Genomic DNA, 21,703 nt, shown 5'->3' with positions numbered 1-21,703 from the left:
ACGATCCATTTACATATTTAGATCATATTCATATTTTTTAAAAGCACATCCCCACATCATTGATAAGTGATAATCGAATTGACTGTAGATATGATGTCATTTGGTCCATTTGAGACTCGAGTCCAAGTCTATCATATAATATTTTATACCCAATTCAAAATTCAATCAAATTATTTCATATTTAGATGATTCATTTACATAAATCGGATTTGTATTTTAAAAGCTATATCTAATAATCTGACCAAATATGGATTTAATCTCATTTAAAACTCAGTTTTGGGAAGAGTGCAAAAATATAAATGTTTAGGGTAAAACCTTGTATTAGTATTTATAAAGCTTGTATTTACATTGCATATTTGTAATTATCTTTGCAACTTGGTATTTATACTCCACAAATTTGTATTTATACTCCTTCCAAACTAAGCCTAATATTTCTGGATAGATATGTATGTTAAAGTGTATATAAAAGGTATATTGTTGTAACTTCAATAAAACTCGCCATCCACACAAAGAGTGATGCGATAATCGATATGATGGACTGACAACGCATTCATGGAATGGGAAATCGTGACTAGCATGCAAACCGGGGAACCAACCTCCACCAACCGTATGTCCAATCATGCAAAGAGATCTCAAAACCAGGCAAGGTTGGGAAAGATGGGGGGACTTGCAGTTGTGCAACATCAATATTCATTTAATGTTTCACACATAGTAGGTGGTGAGCATTTTATGGTTGGCATGACCCCCATCAGGCGAGATGCCTGAAAAAGATAAATTGAGGTGATAGGGTGACTTAACACTTAAGAAAGAGATATTGGATACACATAGGATCCTAGGAGGACTAAATGTAATGAGAACCCTCTTCCTACGTGCACAAAAGGACAAAGTGATGGGTTCACTATAAATACCTCCCAGCCCATTAAAAGGGTAGAACATCAAAAGCAAAAGGGACATTGTTTCTTACATTGGTGTATCTCATGGGAGTGCTATCGTTTTAGCACTACAAGTTCATTAAAGTTTTTTATTCTGTCCATTGCTTTCCATGATAGAGAGACTGACCTACATGCAAAGTTGCAAATGGCTACTTTAGAAAGGAAATGTTCAAAAGGTCTTTTTGCAAAAGTTCTTTCGGATAGACTGATATACACCCACGGTGTTCTTCGAACAGTAAGAAACTTTTGGGCTAATAGTAAGTACAAGGTTGAATGGTTAGGGATGAAATTCTCTGGATTTGATTTTAAAAAAGAAATTGATTTAGAGGCCTTTGTGAATCAAGACCCATGGCTTATTAAGGGGTATCCTCTGATTTTATGGCGATGGTATCAGAGAGCTAAAACTAGCACAACTCAATTCCAAGAAATGGGGATCGTGGCCAGAATACTTGGAGTTCCACCAGAAAAAAGAACCTAGGAATGGGGCGTTGGTTTGGTAAGTATTGTAGGAGAACTAGTGAAAGATGAGAAAGAATCATCGGGGGAAGACGAGGTAGAGCCAATATGGGATAGGGTTTTCAGTATAAGGGTTAGATTAACTGTTGATAGGCCATTGGCGAAAGGGAACTATGATACAGAGGATGACGGAGTGAAGAGGTGGTATGCCTTTCAATATGAAAGGTTGCCAACCTTTTGCATGAGGTGTGGAAGATTAGGGCACGAGGAAGAAAACTGTAATAGGGTGTTGACTGAACAAGCATTAGACGAATTATCTGGAAGGCTAAGAGATCAATCAATGAACAATGAGGGAGGAGAAGGTATGTATGGATTAAACCTTAAGGCTGACTTAGATAAGGAGTCATTTAAATTCATAAATCAAAGGGATAGGAAAGAAAATGTGGCGGAAGGAAGAATACCTGGAAGAGAGAGTTCGCGACTTGTGTTGCAGAGGATGCCTCTCCCAGAACCATAGCAGCAAAATCAGAACGAGGATGATCATGAGGGTGTTGAAGCAACATCGCCAAAAATAGTCTAGTCTAGATAGACGCTCAGTTGTGTACCAAGTTAAACAAGGAGAAGGTTGTTCCAGGAAGATCTAGCTCCGGATTTCTGCAATATATTCTCAGAGTGAGAGGGAATTCAAGGTGCTATTCTCACTGGAGAAAGGTCTCTGACGTCAAGCACATCACTCAGAAAACCGATAGGATAGTAGCATTTTGAACGAGGTAGTTTTCTTTGACATGAATAACTTGGAAGCTGATGGGAGCCAAGTCGGCGTTGGTCATTTCGTTGTACAAGTGGAGCAAGTAAGCAGCGGTGTTAACAGGCAATGTCAAGTCAGAGATGAGTGTGAAGAGACAGAAGCAGCAGGAGGCCTAATAAGGAAGAGCAAAGGGAAAGGTTTGTATAGAGAAGAGGAGAATCGAAGCTTCGAAGACGGGTGGCTATGTGGGAAGAAAAGGACATCTGGCATAATGACTCAAGAAATTGAAACAAGAGAGGGGAACCTTTGGGTTGATGGCAGTGGGTCAAGCTAACGAATAAGAACTGAATCGGGTTTGGAGCAAACAGAGAATAGTGGCCAGAAAATTTTAAGTTGTAATGCAGGGTCCAGCGGAAACAGGTCGGAGCCTACAAAGGATCTTACGAATCTAGAAATAGATGTTGATGAGTTTCTAGCAGCGGAAAATGAAGGCCGAGGAGAGATAGATGATTCGAATGAAGAGGAAAACATGAATGTGGAACCTACAGGAGCTAAAGATGACATCGAGGGAGGTGTGCCCGAAGAGGTAAGTGCATGCTCAAACAAGTTATTTTTCCTTTTGTTTTCGTGGGGTGGTAGTTCTTTATCCATATATGATTTTAATTCATGTTATGACTACTTGCCTATGTGGGTGAAAAGAAAAGGAAGGAGAACTACAGGAAGGGGTAAAAAGAAAAGAAAAAAAGGAAAACTGGAAAAAAATTTGGAAAATGATGGAATTAGAAAGAGGAAAAACTCAAAAATAAAAGGAATCCTAGTAGAGAGAAGGAAAAAGTATTCTATTCATGGATGGAAATCAACAAATGCTCCCGAAAGAAACCTATTAGCAAAACTGGAAGTTACTCTTTTGAGAAATTAAATGACCAAAATATTGCCCTTTTTCTAGGGTTAAATTCAATAAATCAAAATAAGTGGGTTCTAGACCCTATCCCGTATCAGGGCTCGGGGGCCAAATGAAATTTATGGGCTGGAACTGTCAAGGTATAGGGTCCACCTTGATAGTTTGTGCCCTGAAAAAGACTCTGACAAAGGAAAAATTAGATGTTATATTCTTAATGGAAACCAAAAACAAATTTGGTTAATTGTAGGAAAATTCTGAAAATGCTAAAGCTTTGGAATTGTTGGGGAGTGGATTCTATAGGTTTAAGTGGAGGGTTGGCCATTTTCTGGAAAAATGATCTCCAAGTCCAAATTTTATTTGCAAATAAGAACTTCATTCACACAAAAATTGAATATGACAAAGGCGGGGAGGAAATGGTACTATTCCTTTGTTTATGGTGAACCAAAAAAGGAAAAAATGAATGATTTCCTCCTAAAGTGGAAGGAAACCGTTGAGAGAACAAAGGGACCTTGGATTTGCCTGGGGATTTAAATTTGATTTTCTATCAAAATGAAAAAGTGGGGGATAGAATTTGTAGTCAAAACTACCTGAGGAGAAATAGAGATTTCCTTCAAGACATCAATTTACAAGAGTTAACAAATCATGGGACCTCACTTTACTTGGTCAAATAAAAGGGAAGGGTCAAATCTTACAAGAGCCAATTAGGCAGGGCTCTTTATAATAGTGAGTGGAAAAACTGTTTTGAAGAAGCCACAACCAAAATCTTGTACTAAGGATCTGATCACTTGCCAATTTTTGTCAACACTAAGAGAATAGTACCCAGGAAATAGAGGCCTTTTAGGTTTGAGAAGATGTGGTTAACCCATGAGCTTTGTGAGTCAAAAGTCAGGAAGAGTTGGGGAAAAGATGTCCAAGGATCTTCATGGTATAGGCTATGTAAAAAAACAAGGAAAACAAGCATAATTTCATTATATGGAATAAAGACGCCTTCAGAAATGTGCAAGCATAATTTCATTAAAGCTCAGGGAAGCACCAATACTTCAAGGACGGAAAAACTAGAGGAGGATTTGGAGGATCTCCTTAAGAAAGAATAAATAATGTTGGCTCAAAAAGCAAGAGTTAATTGGTTACAACATGAGGACAAAAAATACAAAATTTTTACATGCATTAATAATGAAAAGAAGAGAAAGAAATAAGATACTAAAGTTGAAAGACAGAGATGGGGTGTGGCAGGAAAATGAAGATAAAATTTCCCAAAAAACGAACTAACATTTCTTAGAGATTTTCCAAACCTCAAATCCCGACAATATGGAAGTGTTTTTGAGCTGTATAGAGACCAAAATAGATGGGGAGGAAAATAGAGATCTAGAGAGAGAAGTTACAGAAGAGGAAATAAGGGAGGGTTTGTTTCAAATGGCCCCAAAGAAAGCTCCAGGCGTAGATGGATTACCAAATTTCTTTTTTTTTTTAATTTTAGGACATAGTTCGAGGGGATGTGATTAGAGCTGTCAAGCACTTCTCTAAGAGGGGTCATTTACTTAAAGAGTTAAATAACACTTTTATATCTCTAACACCAAAGGTTTAATGTCCAAAAAAACCAACTCATTTTAGACCGATCAGCCTTTGTAACACTGTTTATAAGATAATTTCAAATATTTTGGTTAATAGGCTTGAACCTCTACTTTCTAAGCTGATTGGGGAACAACAGAGTGCCTTCGCTCTAGGAAGATTGATTCAAGATAATATCATGATTGCTCATGAGGTGATAGAGTTCAAGAAAAAGACAAAAGGAAAAAAATGCCTGGATGGGTAGAGTGGCCTTTTCCTTGAGGAAGTACTTAAAAAGTTGCGATTTGGTGACAAATGGGTAAAATGGATTATGGAATGTGTGACTACTATTTCCTATAGAATCATAGTGAATGGTGCCCCTAGTAAAGCCTTTAAACCTCAAAGAGGTCTGAGACAAGGGGATCCTCTATCTCCTTACCTTTTCCTCTTCATTTTTGAAGCCCTATCAAGTAAAATAAAAAACTTTGTAGATTAAAACCAACTCACAAGCATTAAACCAAATAGGGAATGCCCCAGATTCTCACATCTCTTTTTTTTTAGATGATAGCTACCTGTTTACCAAAGCTGATCCTAATGAAGGGCAGGTCATCCTGGACACAATTGGAGCTTATGAAATAGCTATTAGGCAAAAGGTAAAGTTTGCAAAATCTAAGGTTCTTTTTAGCAGAAATATGCATGCTAGACTCTAGAAAATGATGACTAGAATGCTAAAAAGGAGGAAAGTGAAAAATCCATCCATTTACCTCGGGGTACCCATTGAGATTGGAAGATCTAAGAGAGAGCTCTTCAATTACTTAAGCAAAGAGGAAAACCAAAAATTGGTTTGATTTGCTTCTCTCTCCAGTCGGGAAAGAAGTCCTGAAAGCAATAATCTCTGCAATACCCTCCTACACAATGTCTTGTCTTGTTCTTCCAAAGGTTATTTGTCAGAAGTTAGAAAGAATTCAAAGGAAATTTTGGAGGAATAATACAGAAAAATCCAAAAAAAAAAAAAAAACTCACTGGGTCAGTTGGGATGTGATTAGTAGAAACAAGCTTAGTGGGGGAATGGGGTTCAGGGATCCCCACTATTTTAACATAGCCTTGCTAAGTAAGCAAGCGTGGAGATTGTGCATGGGTGATGATAATCTGTAAGTATTGGAGTTTCTTTGACCCAAATTTGCCAAAAAAAAGGGTCTTGGGGATGGAAGAGTTTGTTATCAGTAAGGGAGGTCCTAATGAAGGGTTTCTATTGGGCCATTAATTCAAGGGGGCAAGTCAGAATTTGGGAGGACCCATGATTGTCCAAAATTCCAAATTTTAGAATTCAAGGGCCTAAATCAATGGAGACAAACTTGGGTGTAATCCAAGACTTAATGATAGAGGGTGAGAGTAGATGGAATGAAGACTTAATCAGACAACACTTCATTGTCATTTATGTCTCAAACATTCTAAACATTTCTTTAGCATCTGGGTCTTGGCCAGATAAACTACGGTGGATGGTAACAGAAAATGGAGCTTTTTTAGTAAAATCGGCCTACTATATTGCCAAATCTCTACAAGATAGCAGTGAGAGTTGAAATAACAATGCCAATAATATAGACCAATTTTTCGGTAAGAAACCGTGGAAGTAGGTTTGGTCTTTAAAGATAGATCCTAAGATTAGACTTTCATATGAAAATGTGTTCGGAATGCTTTAGCTGTTAAAGAGATTTTACAAAAGAAAGGTATTTCAGACTATGCAATTTGCCCCATCTGTAGCAGATCCGTACTATCTTACATGCTCTTTTTCTTTGTCCCCATGCCAAAGCTGCTTGATTTGGTTGTTTTCTAAATATCAGAACTGAGGCTTATGATAATCTAGAAAACTTTGCATCATGGTTAGGCAAGTGGCTTGATTGGTGCAATAACCTAGGAGACATAAGAGAAGAAGTGTTAAGTTTTTCTTGTTTTCTTTTGTGGATAATTTGGAAAAATAGAAATAGATTTATTTTTGAAAATCAGGATCCTAATCTAATATTGATTGTTGATCTTGTAAGTAGGATGATGAAGGAGAGGAATTTGATTTCCCCTCCATATTGACAACCTTCTTCCCAATCAACTGATATCATATTTCAAAATTTTTTCGGAAAGCTCTCAGATTAAACTGCCTAAAAGTTAACAATGGAAGTTTTTAGGAAATGGGCAAAGCTGGCTTTGGAGTGATAGTCAGGGACTATTTGGGCTTAGCAGTGGCAGCATCTTTTTGGAAAGCCCAAGTGTCTAGCCCAATTCAAGTGGAAGGCATAACCATGATGAAAGGAATTGAGCTCCTTAGCATATTAAAACCTCTGGAAGCTATTTTGGAAAGTGATTGCGGTAACTTAATTCTGGCTCTCGAATCAGGAGATAGAGCAAAAGCGCAAGATGCAATCTTTTTGTGCCAAGATATCTTGGACCGAGCCAAGTTGTTAAGTATTTCTTTTAATTTTGTTAATAGATCTATGAACAATGTTGCTCACTGGTTGGCTAGAAGAGGTTTGGTGGAAAACAATACTTTTTTTTTTTTTAATTTTTCTTCTTGGGTCAATGACCTAGTCATAGAAGATTCCACCAAATCCGCCAACTTGTGTATTTAATTGGTTTGTTCCTTTTATTATACTAGTAAGTGTGCACATGCTCTGCATGTGGCAATTATAAATGATGATAATGATAGTAATAGTATATCAAAAATTTTCTATAAAGTTTATGTATTTTTTATTTTTGTTTTTATATTTTGTTTTTTATTATTAATCGGATGCAATTTACAAAATCCAAATTTGATTACATAAACATTCATCCAAATATGTGATAATCGGATCGAATTGTGAAGTTTCAAGTATTATTGATAGGCCTACCTGGTTGGATAGACTCATTTTTTTTGTAATATTTTATCTTTTTGGTTTTTTTATTCACTTATTAAAAAAATGTAAGATTTAAATAGAGGGAATTGAATAAGGTGAGAAGTAATAGTTCAATTTATAATTTAAACCTTACAATTAAATAGGAACTAAAATAAAAAAAATGAGTATTTTAGTAAAAAAAAGTTTCATAATCTTATTCATATTTTTAATATTAGTGTAAATATAGAATTATAGATGTGTTCAATTTTTTCCATAATTGTTTTGTATTTTTGTGTAAAAATAATTCTGATATGCCACAATTATTTTTTGTTTAATATGATTAATATATGATATTATACATGTGAATGAATGCTTTTTTTTATAAAATTTATGTATTTTTTTCATTTTTATATTTTTAGATTTTATTAATTTTGATTATTTATTTATAATATTAACAGTTAACACATTTAACCCAAAAGTTTAACTATTTATTATTAATTTTTATATTTCATTTTGGCTAATTTTAAATTATGTATTTCATTTTCATTATCAATAAAAATAATTCTTTTTTATTACACTTATTTTTTTAATTTAATTAATAAAAATATCATAAATGTGTCTAATTTTTTCTACACCTTTGTAATTTTTTATATTTATTTCTATTTTAAAAATTTTATTACCTAACTATAACTTCATAAATTGATCAATTTGATTCAGATGGTTGAATTGCTTAGCCACCACTTGGATAAAGAATGGTTTTGTTTTTTAGTTAATTTTTAAATATATGAGTTTATATTATTAAAACTATTGACATATGCCTAATTAATAGTATTTGTTAGTGAAAAATAACTTTAATATAGAATTTAATAAGAGAAAATGAGAATAAATACCTTAAGTATAAGACTTAATGAGAGGAGATTAAATGAGTCAGAAAATAATTATTAAAGTTACATTTTTAACGCTTACAATAAGAGATGAACTAAATACATAAATATGAGTATTTTAGTAGCCACAAAATTCAACATTAAAGTTATAATAAAATGATTTTTATATCCTTTCTTAAATAAAGAAATGTAAAGTAATTTTAGTCCAAAAAAATTTTATATTGCATTCACATTATGTTTACCAAGAAATGGCAGAAGAACAATTAAGAATGAGACAAAAACAAACTCGACTGCTCAAGGTTTACATAGCACATAGACAAGGTTAGGATCCGAACCCCCACAAATATAAATAGACAAGTATATGTGTTGGAATATAATTTTTTTTTGGCCCAAAAAATTGAAGCCCAATTTGAATTGAAAAAAAAAAAGGAGAAATGGTTGAGCATGAAGCCCAAGATAGTGTAGGGGTGGGGTCCATTGTAAATGGACATTAGTCCCATGCCACATGGCTATCCTTAAGCGTCCTACTAAATTGAAGGCCCACTATATGTCAATTGGAGAGATTTTCTCTCTAATCACGTTGAATTAGAGTGATTATTTCAAGAGGTTCAATCAGCTTAGTGGGGGCCATTTAAATGGCTATAATTACACCCAAATTAATCATAACTGAATAAATTACCTTTTATGTGAAGACACCCAATTATCTCACCTTTGCATAACAGGAAGAAAATGACAATATATTGTAAAGTTGGCAATGAGCTGAATAAATTACCTTTTATGTGAAGACACCCAATTCTCTCAAATCATGCCAAATTTGAAGATTCACTCAAATCAATTTGAGTCAAGTGGAGCTCAATTGATTGGCGACCATACCCAATTAAAGCAGATTCAAGGGGGATTAATTTCCTTCCTTATGTGGGCCTTAATTTCTTAACAAGTGTCACCTTTACAAACCTCTTCCAAACAATACAAAGATAGGCGGAGATCTCAAACCAATCAATTTTCCTAAATAATACAAAATTACAATTAAGAGAATCCCTCTCAAATCAATTTGTGGGTCCTATGTCAATCAATATTAAATTGCAATAATGATTGGTGGATTCAAATCAATTTACTTTGGACCAGCTCATCAGCTAAGGGTGAACCTCTATAAATAAGGATAAAACAAGAGGAAGTGCTATCTCTCCTTCGGCTCTCCTCCTTGGAGCTCCCATTTGGTTCCCCTTCGGCTCCTCTTTCAGCTACCCAATAATTCCTCTCCATTACTTCCGTTTTCTTTTTGACAAAGAAGAAGAGGAAATGGGCTACACCAAGATGAAGGGAAAAAAATCAGAATTTCGACTCCTCAACCATTGAAGCTAGTGGCGTAGCGAGTTGGTTCGAACTTAAGAAAACAGATCAGAGGACCTGGGGTGGAAGACCCGATGAGGTCGCTTCGATGCTTAAGTTAGTAATGTGTTGTGGTTGTGAGCTAAAGCATTGGAGGCTAAAGAGCTTGAATGTAAACAATCGCGCATACCTCGACTTTGGAGGGGTTGTTGCCCTTATATAGTTGAGTTGTCGTGGGTCTTATGAAATAGTCCCGAGATCTTTGGCCTGAGTAGATGAGATTCGTTTCTGCTTTAGTCGGGGAGTAACATATCAGTTAAGGAGGTCTATCATCTCCGCCCAATCCAGGCGGGGAGAGGATAAGGCCTGCCGTTATGTGGCGTGATCCCGTGAGGTTCGGAGTTCATTGGGCAGCTTCTGGAGTTGATGACGTGTCATTTCGAGTGTCGACCCCGAACTGGATTTGGTGCCAAGATGCCTTTACGCCGAGGTGACTGAATACCCGGGCTCTAACTTTTGTTGATAGAGTTTTTTTCGTTGAGTTGTCATCCTTCGGGCAGATCGCGTCCACGGGACCTCTACTTATTAGGTCATGTCAAATCACCTTCCATTAATTGCCTCCCACTCCTCGTGCCAGGGGTCCTGACCTGGCACGGGGAGGTCATGACGAGCCCAGGTGGATTTGGCACAAAGTCTAGGTGATATGAAGGGCGGACCGTTGGTCGGACCTATTCAACCATTTGGCTCAACCAGAAAGTGACCTAGATCGCGTCTCGGCTATGCGCAGACGTCACGTTGTTTATAAACTCCGTGGATGTCAAAGAACGCGCTCAACTGATTTTGTCCTTAGGTAGCGTTAATCGATTTCCATGGGAGCCATCGGATCATACAGATCACAACCATTGGTTGTCGGATGTCACATATTATAAATAGGGGCCGAAGGGCCCATTATCCTCGCCATCAATCGTGTGACTAAGCTTTCTTGGGATCGCGTCAAAGTCCTTCAGCTCGCCATTCTCTCCCCTTGTGTCCGAGGTTGTCACCACGTTCTTTGGTGAGTTCATCTTCTTGTGCTAGTTGTCCCCTTTTCCCTGTTTTTTCTGTCCAATATGTCTAGCCTTAGCATAGATAGGCTACTTAGCGATTCTAGTGAGCCCGGGGGTGCCGAGGTACAGTCGTCAACTCCCGCTGGTGAGGCTATCTCTTCGCCGGAGAGCTCCTCTTTGAACCTTTCAAGAGGAGTGCCTTTACCCGGAGTCGGGCTAGCTCGGTTTGAGGAACCTCAACCTCAGGCAGAGCGGCCGACCTCCAAAGAGGGGGTCTCGTCTTCTACTCAAGTTCAGGACCCGGACAACTTTGGTCCTTCTATGATGACCTCGGACAGATTGTTGTCCTTAATAGCTTCTTACCGTCTCCCCAACACCCTTGTCTTCAATATTTCCTTGGGTTGGTACCCTTGGGATCATGAGCATTATGAGGTCGCGGTCTTTGAGGAGCAGCTCATAGCCGGTTGTACTTCCCACTCCACCCCTTCATCATAGAAATCATTAAGTTCTTTAATGTCACCATCGAACAGCTTCACCCAAACTCCATCCGTTCTATTGTTAGTACAGCCTCACTCTTCCATGAGTATAACCGACCTCTCTCCTTAGATACCTTTAGCTCGATTTGTTCCATTAAGAAAAATTCTTCTTGTCTGCTCAGTGACACTCGACAAAGTTACTATATTTCACCTCACCCCGGGTACAAGGTTCTGTTCGGTAACCCGAACAAGGTATCGACTTGGAAGAGAAGGTACTTTTTTGTTTTGAACCCGGAAGGATGGCCATTCCCGACTCACTGGCAAGTGGCCATTAAAGACCCCGGGGTGAGGCTGGATGCGGAGACTAGGGCGGTTATCCATTCTTGGAGGGACCTTGGTCTAGAGATGGAAGATTTTCTGGCCAAGGAGAAGCTTGTGCGAGCTGGGTTGAGTCCTCCTGGTAGACCTCTACCTCGGCATACACATTACTTCTCTCTTTTTCCCTTATTTGCACTTACTTTAGTTCATAGCTGACTAGATTTTTTTTTTGTAGGAGCTATGATGGGTGTCGACGCCGCTAACCTCATGAGGAGTGTTCAGAAGGGGAAGAAGAGAAAGGCCTCAAAAAGGTCTCGTCGAGAGGAGGCTACCTCTTCGGTTCCTGTCGAACCCGAAGTCGTAATGCCAGAGCCTACCACTACCGAGCTTCCAGGGGAGGATGTTTGTCCCTACCCTTTGGTTATTGACCTAGAGGAAGATCAGGGTGAGGAGACCCCATTCTGCGAACCCAAAGGTACTTCAGTGCCCGAGCCTCAACCCCCATTAACTAAGGAAATCATAATTACCCCGAGGCTCGGGCTCCTTAAGAGCAAGGATGCAATGTTTCCTGCAGAGGTCGCAGAGTGGGCTAACATGCCAACAAGTCAGCTCAGAGGAAGAGTAGCTAGCTACTGTATGGTGGTAAGTAACTTACTTCTTCATTTATTTTCTTATTCTTTCTTTGGTAGTACTTACACCTGCTTTCCTTTTTAGGTGAACTCTGCCATCCACTCGCTAGTCTATCAATCTGAGGTTCGCTTGAAACAAACTAAGGAGGCCGAAGAGAACGCCCAGAAGCTTTATCGCGAGCTGGACCTAGCTCGGGGTGAAATTCTTAGGGTGAAGAAAGGAGCTTAGAGCCAGGAGGAACTGATTCTGTTGCTAACGGAGGAGAAGAAGAAGCTCAAGGGGAAGAAGGAAGCTCTCCACCGGGAGAATGAAAACCTTGAGGCAATGATCAAGGAGCGCACCGAAATCTTTGACACCACAATTCAAGAGGTGAGGATTCAGGAAAGAGATCATGTCGTCAATGAGTTCAAGGAGTCCTCTGAGTTTCACGACCTCCAAGTCGAGTATGACTCTGACTGGTATTGATCGGGCTTCAAGCTCTGTAGGTGGCTGGTGCGGCGGAAGTTCCCTAAGCTTGACCTCGGATCCATCTCCATGTTTTTTGTTGCTCTAGAGATGGCGAAGGAGGCCGGCAAAGGAACTTGACTTCTCAGAGGGAGAAAGTGATGATGAACTCCTCGAAGTGAGACCGTCAGAGGAGGAAGGTCGAGATGACGTGGAGGAGGACCACATGGAGATTGAACTACCTGTTAGACGAGATTCTGGAAAGTCCGATGTCTGAACTTGCCTCTTTTCTTGGATCCTCTTGTAGTTATGTGCATATCCCGAGCCTCCGAGCTCGGTTGAAACTATAGTTAGTTTTGTATTTCTTCTTCTTTCTTTTGTTTTGCTATGTACTTTCGAACCTTCATTTAATGAAATACAGAAGTTCAAAAAATATTTTCTAAGCGTTGGTTATCCCGAAGTGCCAAGTTAGACCACATAGGAGCAAAGTTTTTCTAAGTATAGCTCACTCCTGAACTAGAGGTTACTCCCGAACTCAAATAGGCATTCAATCATTATTGAATGCTAGGGTGGGGGCAGATACTGTAGGGTATATATGCCTGACATGTCTGTACCTTAGCCCTTATGTGGTGTCGAGGTCTTTTATCAGCATGACACCTTAGCTCTTAGGCTTCTAGGAGTGACTTAAGGTCCACTCTCCTTATCCTTGATCTTTCCCATGCCAAAGAGGCGACTGGGTCCCATATGGTGCCAAGATCTTTTGTTAGCTCGACACTATAGCCCTTAGACTTTTAGGAGTGACTTAAGGTCCTCTTTTCAGTCCGTTGTCCATAGGATCAGCTCAGTGATCTAAGGACTTAGCCATTTTTTGCTTGTGTTGAGATTTATAAGTAGTTTCTCCTTAAGTTATTGTTGTTCCAAGCTCGAGGTACCTATTTTCCTTCCATGGTCTCGAGCTCATAAGTTCCGTTTTTGAACACCTGTCTCACCCGATAGGGGCCTTACCAATTCAGACTAAACTTTCCAACGCCGGGCTCGGGTACCATTACCTTGTGAAGGACCAGGTCGCCAACTTGGAATAGTCGCTTCCTGACCTAGGCATTATAGTACCGAGCTACTGTCTGTTGGTAAGCCGCTGTCTGAATGTAGGCCAAGTCCCGTACCTCTTCTATCAAGTCTAGGTTGGTACGAAGCTCATCATCATTTGCTTCCTCATCGTATGCCTCAAGTCGCAACGTTGGAACTTTGACCTCTGATTGGATCACTACCTTTGTACCATACGTGAGGTTGAAGGGTGTTTCGCCCGTGGAGGTCTTAACGGTGGTTCAGTATGCCCAAAGGACATTGGGCAACTCCTCTACCCATAATCCCTTAGCACGGGCTAGGCGAGCTTTCAGTCTGCGGAGGATCGCCCTGTTTGTCACTTCCGCTTGCGGGTATGCTACCGAGGTGAAATTTTGCTGGATTCCCATCTAGGCACACTAGTTTTGAAACTTGATGTCTTTGAACTGCTTGCCATTATCGGATATCAGTATGCTAGGTAGTTCGAAATGACACACTATGTTTTTCCAAAAGAAGTTCTGCATGTTGCGGACTGTAATGGTTACCAAGGGCTCGACCTCTACCTACTTCGCGAAGTAATCTACTGCCACGACTAGAAACTTCCTCTGCCCAATTGCTGGGGGGGAAAGGTCTGAGAATGTCTATCCCCCATTGAGCAAAAGGCCACGGGCTGGTGATGTATTTCATATCGACAGTAGGTAGTCGGGGGATGTTGGCATGCCTTTGTTAGTTGTTGCGCTTCTTAACGAGCTCAAGGGCATCTTCCTTCATGGTAGGCCAGTAATATCCTTGCCTTAGTGGCTTCTGAGCAAGTGCCCTACTCCCCAAGTGTCCTCCGTAGAGTCCCTTGTGGATGTTACGCAGTGCTTGATCCGCTTTTGAAGACCACAAGCAACGTAGGTAGGGGAGCGTGAAGGCTCTCCTATACAACCGTTCATCGGTCAGAACATATCAGGCTGACTGTCACTTTACCCTTTGAGCTACATTGCGTTCTACTGGTAGAGTCCCGTGGAGCAGATAATCGATGAGTGGATCAATTCAACTTGATTCTGATGTTGACACGGGAGTGACTTCTTCTGCCCCCTTAAGAATACTAGGGCGAGGTATGTCTTCAATATATACTGTCCGCTTCGTGGTGTCGCTGGTACTGGCCAATCGAGACAGCACATCAACCTTAGCATTCTCGGATCTCGGTATCTGCTTGAGGAAGCAAGAGTCGAAGTTCGGAAGAATTGCTTTGAACTTGACTAAATATGCTGCCATGGTCTAGTCACGAGCGTCGTAAGCACCGTTAGCCTGGTTTACCACCAACTGGGAATCGCAGCATACGACGAGGTGTTTTGTCCCCATCTCCTTCACTAGATTGAGTGCGGTGGTTAGTGCCTCGTACTCTGTCTCATTGTTCGACGCTTCGAATCTGAACTGGAGGGCATACTTTAGCTTCACCTCGCTTGGTCCGTACAGGACCAGTCTGACATCGCTTCCTCGTAGATTCAACGAGCCATCTACGTGGAGGATCTAGGGCTCCTCGTCCCACGTCGGCTTAACCCTGGCGGGGATTGGTACCGCACTGGTCGATTCCTCCAACATATTGGTGGGCTCAGTCAGTTCCAGGGTCAGCGTGCTGAACATGCATTCTGCAATGAAATCTGCTAAGACTTGGGCTTTGATTTGATGAATGAGGCTCAAACTGGATATCGTATTCGCTCAATTCGATGGACCATTTTGTTAATCTTCCAGACACCTCGGGCTTGAGCAAAATCTGCCTCAGAGGCCTGCTGGTGAGGACAACAATAGTGTGGGCCTAGAAGTATGGGTGTAGTTTCCGGGCTGCTATGACTAGTGCGTACGCTAGTTTCTCGATCTCAGGGTACCTGGTTTTGGCATCCTGCAAAACTTTACTAACATAGTAGACGGGTCGTTGGACCTGGTCTACTTCTCTGATTAGTACCAAGCTAACTACCTTGTCGCTCGCGGTGAGGTACAACTTTAACTCATCTCCTTCTTCAGGTCGGGTTAGAATCGGAGCGGTACTTAAATATTTTTTCAGCTCGTCAAATGCGAGCTGACACTCCTCGGTCCATTCGAAGTGCTCGTTCTTTTTTATTGCCTTTAAAAAGGGTAGGCATTGACCCGCTGACTTAGACATGAACTGGCTCAGGGCTACTAGTTGACTAGTCAATCTCTGGACTTCCTTTATTTTCCAATGTGGTTTCATATCTAAGATGGCCTTAATTTTTTCCGGATTGGCTTTGATGCCGCGTCAGTTCACTATGTAACCTAGAAATTTACCCGACGTGACTCCGAAGACACATTTTCTTGGGTTCAACTTCATGTTATACTTCCTTAGAATTTGAAAAATGTCATTTAAATCACTTAACAAAGAGCTCGAAAGTTGGGTCTTCACAATCATGTCATCAACATAACACTCAATTTTATTGCCAATTAATGGTTCAAAAACTTTATTTACAAGACACTGGAATGTTGCCCTAGCGTTTTTCAACCCAAAGGGCATAACCTTATAACAATATAGTCTGAACTCAGTCACAAAATCAGTCTTGTCTCGGTTAGCAGGGTCCATCCTAATCTGGTTGTAGCCGGAGTAGGTGTCTAGAAAACTTAGCAACTCGTGCCCCAAGGTTGTGTCTAATAGGCAGTCAATCTTGGGCAGTGGGAAGCAGCCTTTCGGGTAGGCTTAGTTCAGGTCGGTGTAGTCGACGCACTTGTGCCACTTGCCATTAGCCTTCTTCAACAGAACCAGGTTGGCAACACAGCTCAGGTAATGGACTTCCCTGATGAAGTTTGCCGCGAGGAGCTTCCCAACCTCCTCATCGAATACCCTCCATCGTTATGGGGCGAGGTTGCGTTTCTTTTGTCTTACTGGCCTGACTAAAGGGTCGACATTAAGCTTGTGAGTTATTATTTTAGGGTCAATTCCGGGCATCTCTTTCGCGAACCAAGCAAAAATGTCTAAATTATTAAGTAAAAAACTTACTAGTTGATTTTGGAGTGGCTCGCTGATCAAGGCACCGATCTGAAGAGTTTTGGTTGGCTCGATCTCAAAAATCGGTATATGAACCATTTCTTTTGTCGGGGCAGCTCTCTCCTCTATATGTTCTGCTGGTTGTTCGCGCTCGATATCTTCCACCAGTTTCACTTTTCCTTTCAGGGCGGCTATGTAACATTTTCGGGATTCGAGTTGGTCACCTTGCACGACCCCCACACCATAATCAGTTGGAAACTTCATCGCTAAGTAATAGGTGGACTATCGCATGTAAAACGTGTGATAGGATGACCTATGATCACGTTATAGGGGGATGGAGTCCCGACTACCAGGAAAGTGTGCTCGAATTGTACGATGTTCGGCCATGTGCCTGCCTCTACTAGTAATGTGATCCGATCAAGGGGTCTAACCTCTTCTCTGCTAAATCCTACCGAGGGTGCGTCTGTTGGCTTTAGGTCACTCTGTTGTAACTGTTGCTTATCGAAGGTCTCCTTTATTAGGATATCTACCAAGCTGCCCGAGTCCACCAGGATTCACTTCATTTTGAAGTCGTTGATTCTGAGCTTTACGACTAAGGCATCATTGTGCGGATACTGAATTGCGTAAGCATCATCTTCGGTGAAGTAGATAGGTTCTTCAAGCCGAGGTCGATTTGGCGGGTTTTTGCCTTCATTCTCCAATTCACGGACCGATGTCCTTCCTGCTGCCGAGGTGCACCCCGCAATAATGGATGCGCCGATGATCATATTGATCACGCCACGAATTGGTCTCTCTTCTGGTAATTGCCGAGGTGGCTGCTCATTCTGTCTACTGCCTTCTGGGGCATCTTTTTTCCGACCTCCTTGTTGGTCCCCCTGTCCTTTTTCCTCATGCAGAGTGTACTTCTTCAAGTATCCACGACGGGTTAGTTCCTCAACCTCATTGCAGAGATTTCTATAGTTTTCCGTGTTGTGACCATTGTCCCGATGAAAGTGACAATAAACATTCGGGTTCCTAGTCGTTGAATCTCCCCTTATCTTGGGTGGCCATCTAACGATGGAGGAATCTTTGATGGCCATTTGGATCTCTCCCCTCTTCGCGTTCAGGGGAGTATAGTTGGTTCTCTCCATGGGCGGGGTCTTGGAACGCCGACCCGTCCTGTAGCTTCGTGAGGGGAATTTACCTCTTGAGCTTAGGGACTTACTTCTTCGCTTAGGGGAGTTGCTTTTTCTTTTTCTTTTTTTGCTACTTATTCCTTCTTCTTCTCTCTTCCTCTTTTCTCCTAGTTGGTTGTCGGTTTTTTGGTTTATCTCTTCTTCTGTATTGATGAACTAGTTGGCTAACTTGAGGAACTCGATGATGTTCTTTGGATTGTTGGCCATGACGTGCCATTTGAACTCTTTATGAATGATTCCTTTTCGCGCTGCGGTGAGACGTACTGTTGGGTCGAGGTCCGGTATCTATAGGCATGTCTCGTTGAAGCACTTGATGTAGCTTTGAATTGACTCTCCTTCCCGTTGCACCACGTTCAGCAAGCTCTCTTGTGACTTCGAGAATTTTTTACTAGTGATGAAGTGGGTCGTGAACATGTTCGTGAACTATGCCCAGTTTCTGATGGAACTCGGCACAAGGTTTCTATACCAGGTCCGAACAACTCCTCTGAATGTGGTGGAGAAAGCCATGCACATACAAGCCTTGTCGGCCCTGGCAATATATATTTGGGACTGGAATGCATCCATGTGATCGTTAGGATCAAATGACCCATCATACTTGTCTAGCAATGATACCTTGAAATCTTTTAGCATTGGGCCACTAGGAGCTCGAACGACAAGGGGGATGGTCGACTCATGAGAGCAGGCACTGTTCTTGTGGCCATCGAGCTCACCTCCTCTTTTTCTCGACCTTGATCAGTTGGATGGCTAAGCTTCGTTGGTGGGTCATTCTTTGCTAATGAACAGCGAGTCTTGCGGCGTTGCCACCGCTACTTCTTTGGCGGTGCAACATTTGTGCTGCCAGCCTCAGTATTGTTAGGTACTTCGATCTTACTCCGAATGGTAGGGCAAGGTGGTTCAGGGGTTTTCCTCACCACCGCTTCTTCATCACACATTTAGCGTAGGCTGTCGCAGGGGACCGAGGGGTACACTCACCTATTGGGTAGTGTGCGGCACGAACAACGACATGACCCTAGAGGCGATCAGGGGGATGGTGAATTGACCGATAGTCACCGAGCTGCTCTTTCCCCCCAGTGATGTTCATGTCGCTCTTTCTATTGTGACTGGATGATGTCATTGAGGTTGAAACTAAGTCTGTGACTGTAAGTAAAATTGAGATGACCTTTCGATTGTTCTCACAGACGGCGCCAATTGATGATGCACGATCTGACTGCTCCTAGCTGGAAAATGACTTGAAAGCTAGTGGCATAGTGAGCTGGTTCGAACTGCAAGAAAACAGATCAGAGAACCCGGGGTGGAAGACCCGGTGAGGTCGCTCTGATGCTTAAGTTAGTAATGTGCTTTGGTTGCAAGCTAAAGCGTTGGAGGCTAAAGAGCTTGAATGTAAACAATAGTGCATACCTTGGCTTTGGAGGGGTTGTTGCCCTTATATAGCTGAGTTGCCGTGGGTCTTACGAAACGGTCTCGAGATCTTTGGCCTGAGTAGATGAGAGTCGTTTCCACTTTAGTTGGGGAGTAACATATCAGTTAAGGAGGTCTATCATCTCCACCCGATTTGGGTGGGGAGAGGATAAGGCCTGCCGTTATGTGGCGTGATCCCGTGAGGTTTGGAGTTCATTGGGCAACTTTTGGAGTTGATGACGTGTCATTCTGGGTTTCGAGCCCTGAACTGGATTTGGTGCAGGGATGCCTTTACGTCGAGGTGACTCTATGTCGAGATGGTTTTGTGCCAAGGTGACTGAATACTCGGGCTCTAACTTTTGTTGACTGGGCTCTTTTCGCTGAGTTGTCATCCTTTGGGCAGATTGTATCCACGGGACCTCTACTTACTAGGTCGTGCCAAGTCACCCTCAATCAAAGACTAATAATAGTATTACTTTAATAATTATTAACTTTAAGAATAATATTTTTATATAATTAACATTTTATTAATTGGTAATAGTTTTTATTAGTTACTAATGAATTTTATTTAATTTCTATTTTTAATAGTTAAAATTTTTAAAAATATTAAATATTCATTAATTTATGGAAAATACCATAGTTAGTACATGGCCCGTAGTGTATCTGTGTATGTATAGTATATGATACTATGAGGTATTAACGCATCCATGAGAATGAAAATAGGTCTAGTTAAATGATCAAAACAGGTCTAATTGAACCCGTTTTCATCATCTTATTCACCCGACTTCAAATTCAGTTATACAAAAAACCAATGATTTAACATCATTTTTCTATCAAATTTCCACACTTTCAACAATAAACAGCCATATATTTTATCATATATAATGTTAAATCATTCATACCAAAGCATTGGGAAATGAAGAAATTTAAAAATAAAGAGAGAGAGAGAGGTAAAAGCAATGGTTTTGTAAGGGTGCTTGATCGCCATCGTTTTTTAAAGATGGGGACAATTTCTTAAAAATGAACAAAAACCAAAAAAAAAGAAAGAAATAAGTTTGAACAGGCACTTAAAAAAATTCAATTGTGGCTTATTTTTTAGGTATTTTTGGACTGCAGTCCCCTTCAGAAATTGAATTTGCAACCCCCTCCTAGTCTACTAGTAGTCTCTCCCCACCCCACCCCCCTATAAACCACATCCTGCCCATGAATTTGGCATCAATCCACGGGCAGGATTCAGTCTACCCTTAGTCTAGTAGTAGCTCCACCTAGGGGTGGACTGAATGGTAAAAACCCCTATTTTTTAAGTGCTTCTTTTCAAAATTAGCACCTATTCTAAGAATTTTTTTTGTCAAATATGAATTAGTGTTTATTGTTCATTTAATGTGTGATCCCACAGTTTAAATAAGTACTTATTCAAATAATAATATTCTCAAACAAGGGCTTAAATCATTTATTTAACATTGTTAAATTTTTTTGTTGCTAAAAAGCCAATTAACTTGGTTGCCTATTTGATAGCTTAATTGAAGAGTATGCGGATGGTTTTATACTTACGTGAGATTTCAAAATAATCTATGAATCTCTGGGTTTTGATGTAAATATGAAAATTTTCAAGTGCATTCATTTATGCTATGTTTGGTTTGAAGGAAAAAGGTAAGGAAAGGATGGGAAAAGTAAGAAAATATATACAAGACTTGTAAAGGTTTTCCTAACTTTCCCTTCCTTTCCCCACTTTTTCCTTCAAACCAAACATAACATTAAGTCAAAATCTTGCAAACCCTTTTTCCTTTTCCAAAATTTCAATATATTGGATACTGATTTTCCCTAGAGTTTTAGATCTTGTGACAAAGTTAATATAAGGGTAAATTACTTTAAATCCCCATATATTATTTAGAGAGTTCAAGTACTATGTATTTTCCAATATTTGTTGCACATTAAATCAAAAGTTCAACCAATCTTGTTAAATATATCACATGGTACTAAGATAAATCTAACCCTCTCTAACTTGCATATTGTTGGAAGGCGTATAAACTTTATGTATTTGATGTTGAATTTAACAACATTTTGAATTTTATGTGAAGGACAATTGATAGTTTATGTATCGTTTACATATTTTAATAAAGTAATTGGAAATTTTGTGTTTGTTTGTATTCATTAATTTTGCATAACAAAGAATAATATGAAATGTAGGTTCTAAACCCAACCTGCCCTACCCTTGAATGTGGGGATTGTAGGGTCAAGGAGGGTTTTGCATAAGGCTGCAACTTGGGCCGAGTTAGCACGAACCCAACCCGAAAAAGCCGGGTTGGATTGGGTCGGGTTGATGCTCGGGTTAGGGTTAGGGTTGACCCCTTGGGCAAGCCGACCCAACCTGAACCCGACTCTATAATATATCATATATAAATATATGTTACATATATGATCATGCATTGATTTATTTAGATGCATAATAGTTGTATAGTTGCTACCAAATACTATCATTTATTTCATTTAAGATAATCACTTCACTTAATCC

The 21,703-nt window shown here is 40.3% G+C and overlaps 1 protein-coding gene and 1 long non-coding RNA gene across 3 annotated transcripts; one reads left to right on the top strand and one right to left on the bottom strand.

Moving 5' to 3' along the window:
* The first annotated feature begins 1,169 nt into the window (after nucleotides 1-1,169).
* LOC148878817 (uncharacterized) lies at nucleotides 1,170-7,308 on the top strand. Of its 2 annotated transcripts, none has more exons than XR_016104020.1 (2): nucleotides 1,170-2,722; nucleotides 6,628-7,308. It is a non-coding gene; the product is annotated as an uncharacterized LOC148878817 (long non-coding RNA). The 2 variants fall into 2 exon arrangements; XR_016104019.1 differs by having other exon boundaries at nucleotides 1,626-2,722; nucleotides 6,763-7,308.
* A 9,864-nt stretch (nucleotides 7,309-17,172) lies between these two features.
* On the bottom strand, nucleotides 17,173-17,748 carry LOC148878816 (uncharacterized). Its single transcript, XM_088973397.1, has one exon. The coding sequence runs from the start codon at nucleotides 17,746-17,748 to the stop codon at nucleotides 17,173-17,175; it is 576 nt and encodes a 191-aa protein (XP_088829523.1).
* Nucleotides 17,749-21,703: the final 3,955 nt, after the last annotated feature.

The sequence above is a fragment of the Nelumbo lutea genome, chromosome 1 (genome assembly GCF_056320005.1).
Source record: "Nelumbo lutea isolate HS-2025 chromosome 1, American lotus-T2T, whole genome shotgun sequence".
NCBI lineage: Eukaryota > Viridiplantae > Streptophyta > Magnoliopsida > Proteales > Nelumbonaceae > Nelumbo > Nelumbo lutea.
This window is presented reverse-complemented; position numbering and strand designations above follow the sequence as displayed.

Bases quoted from the DNA above. Each gene is read 5' to 3' on its own strand.
- LOC148878816 (XM_088973397.1), bottom strand. From the start codon at position 17,748: ATGGAGAGAACCAACTATACTCCCCTGAACGCGAAGAGGGGAGAGATC.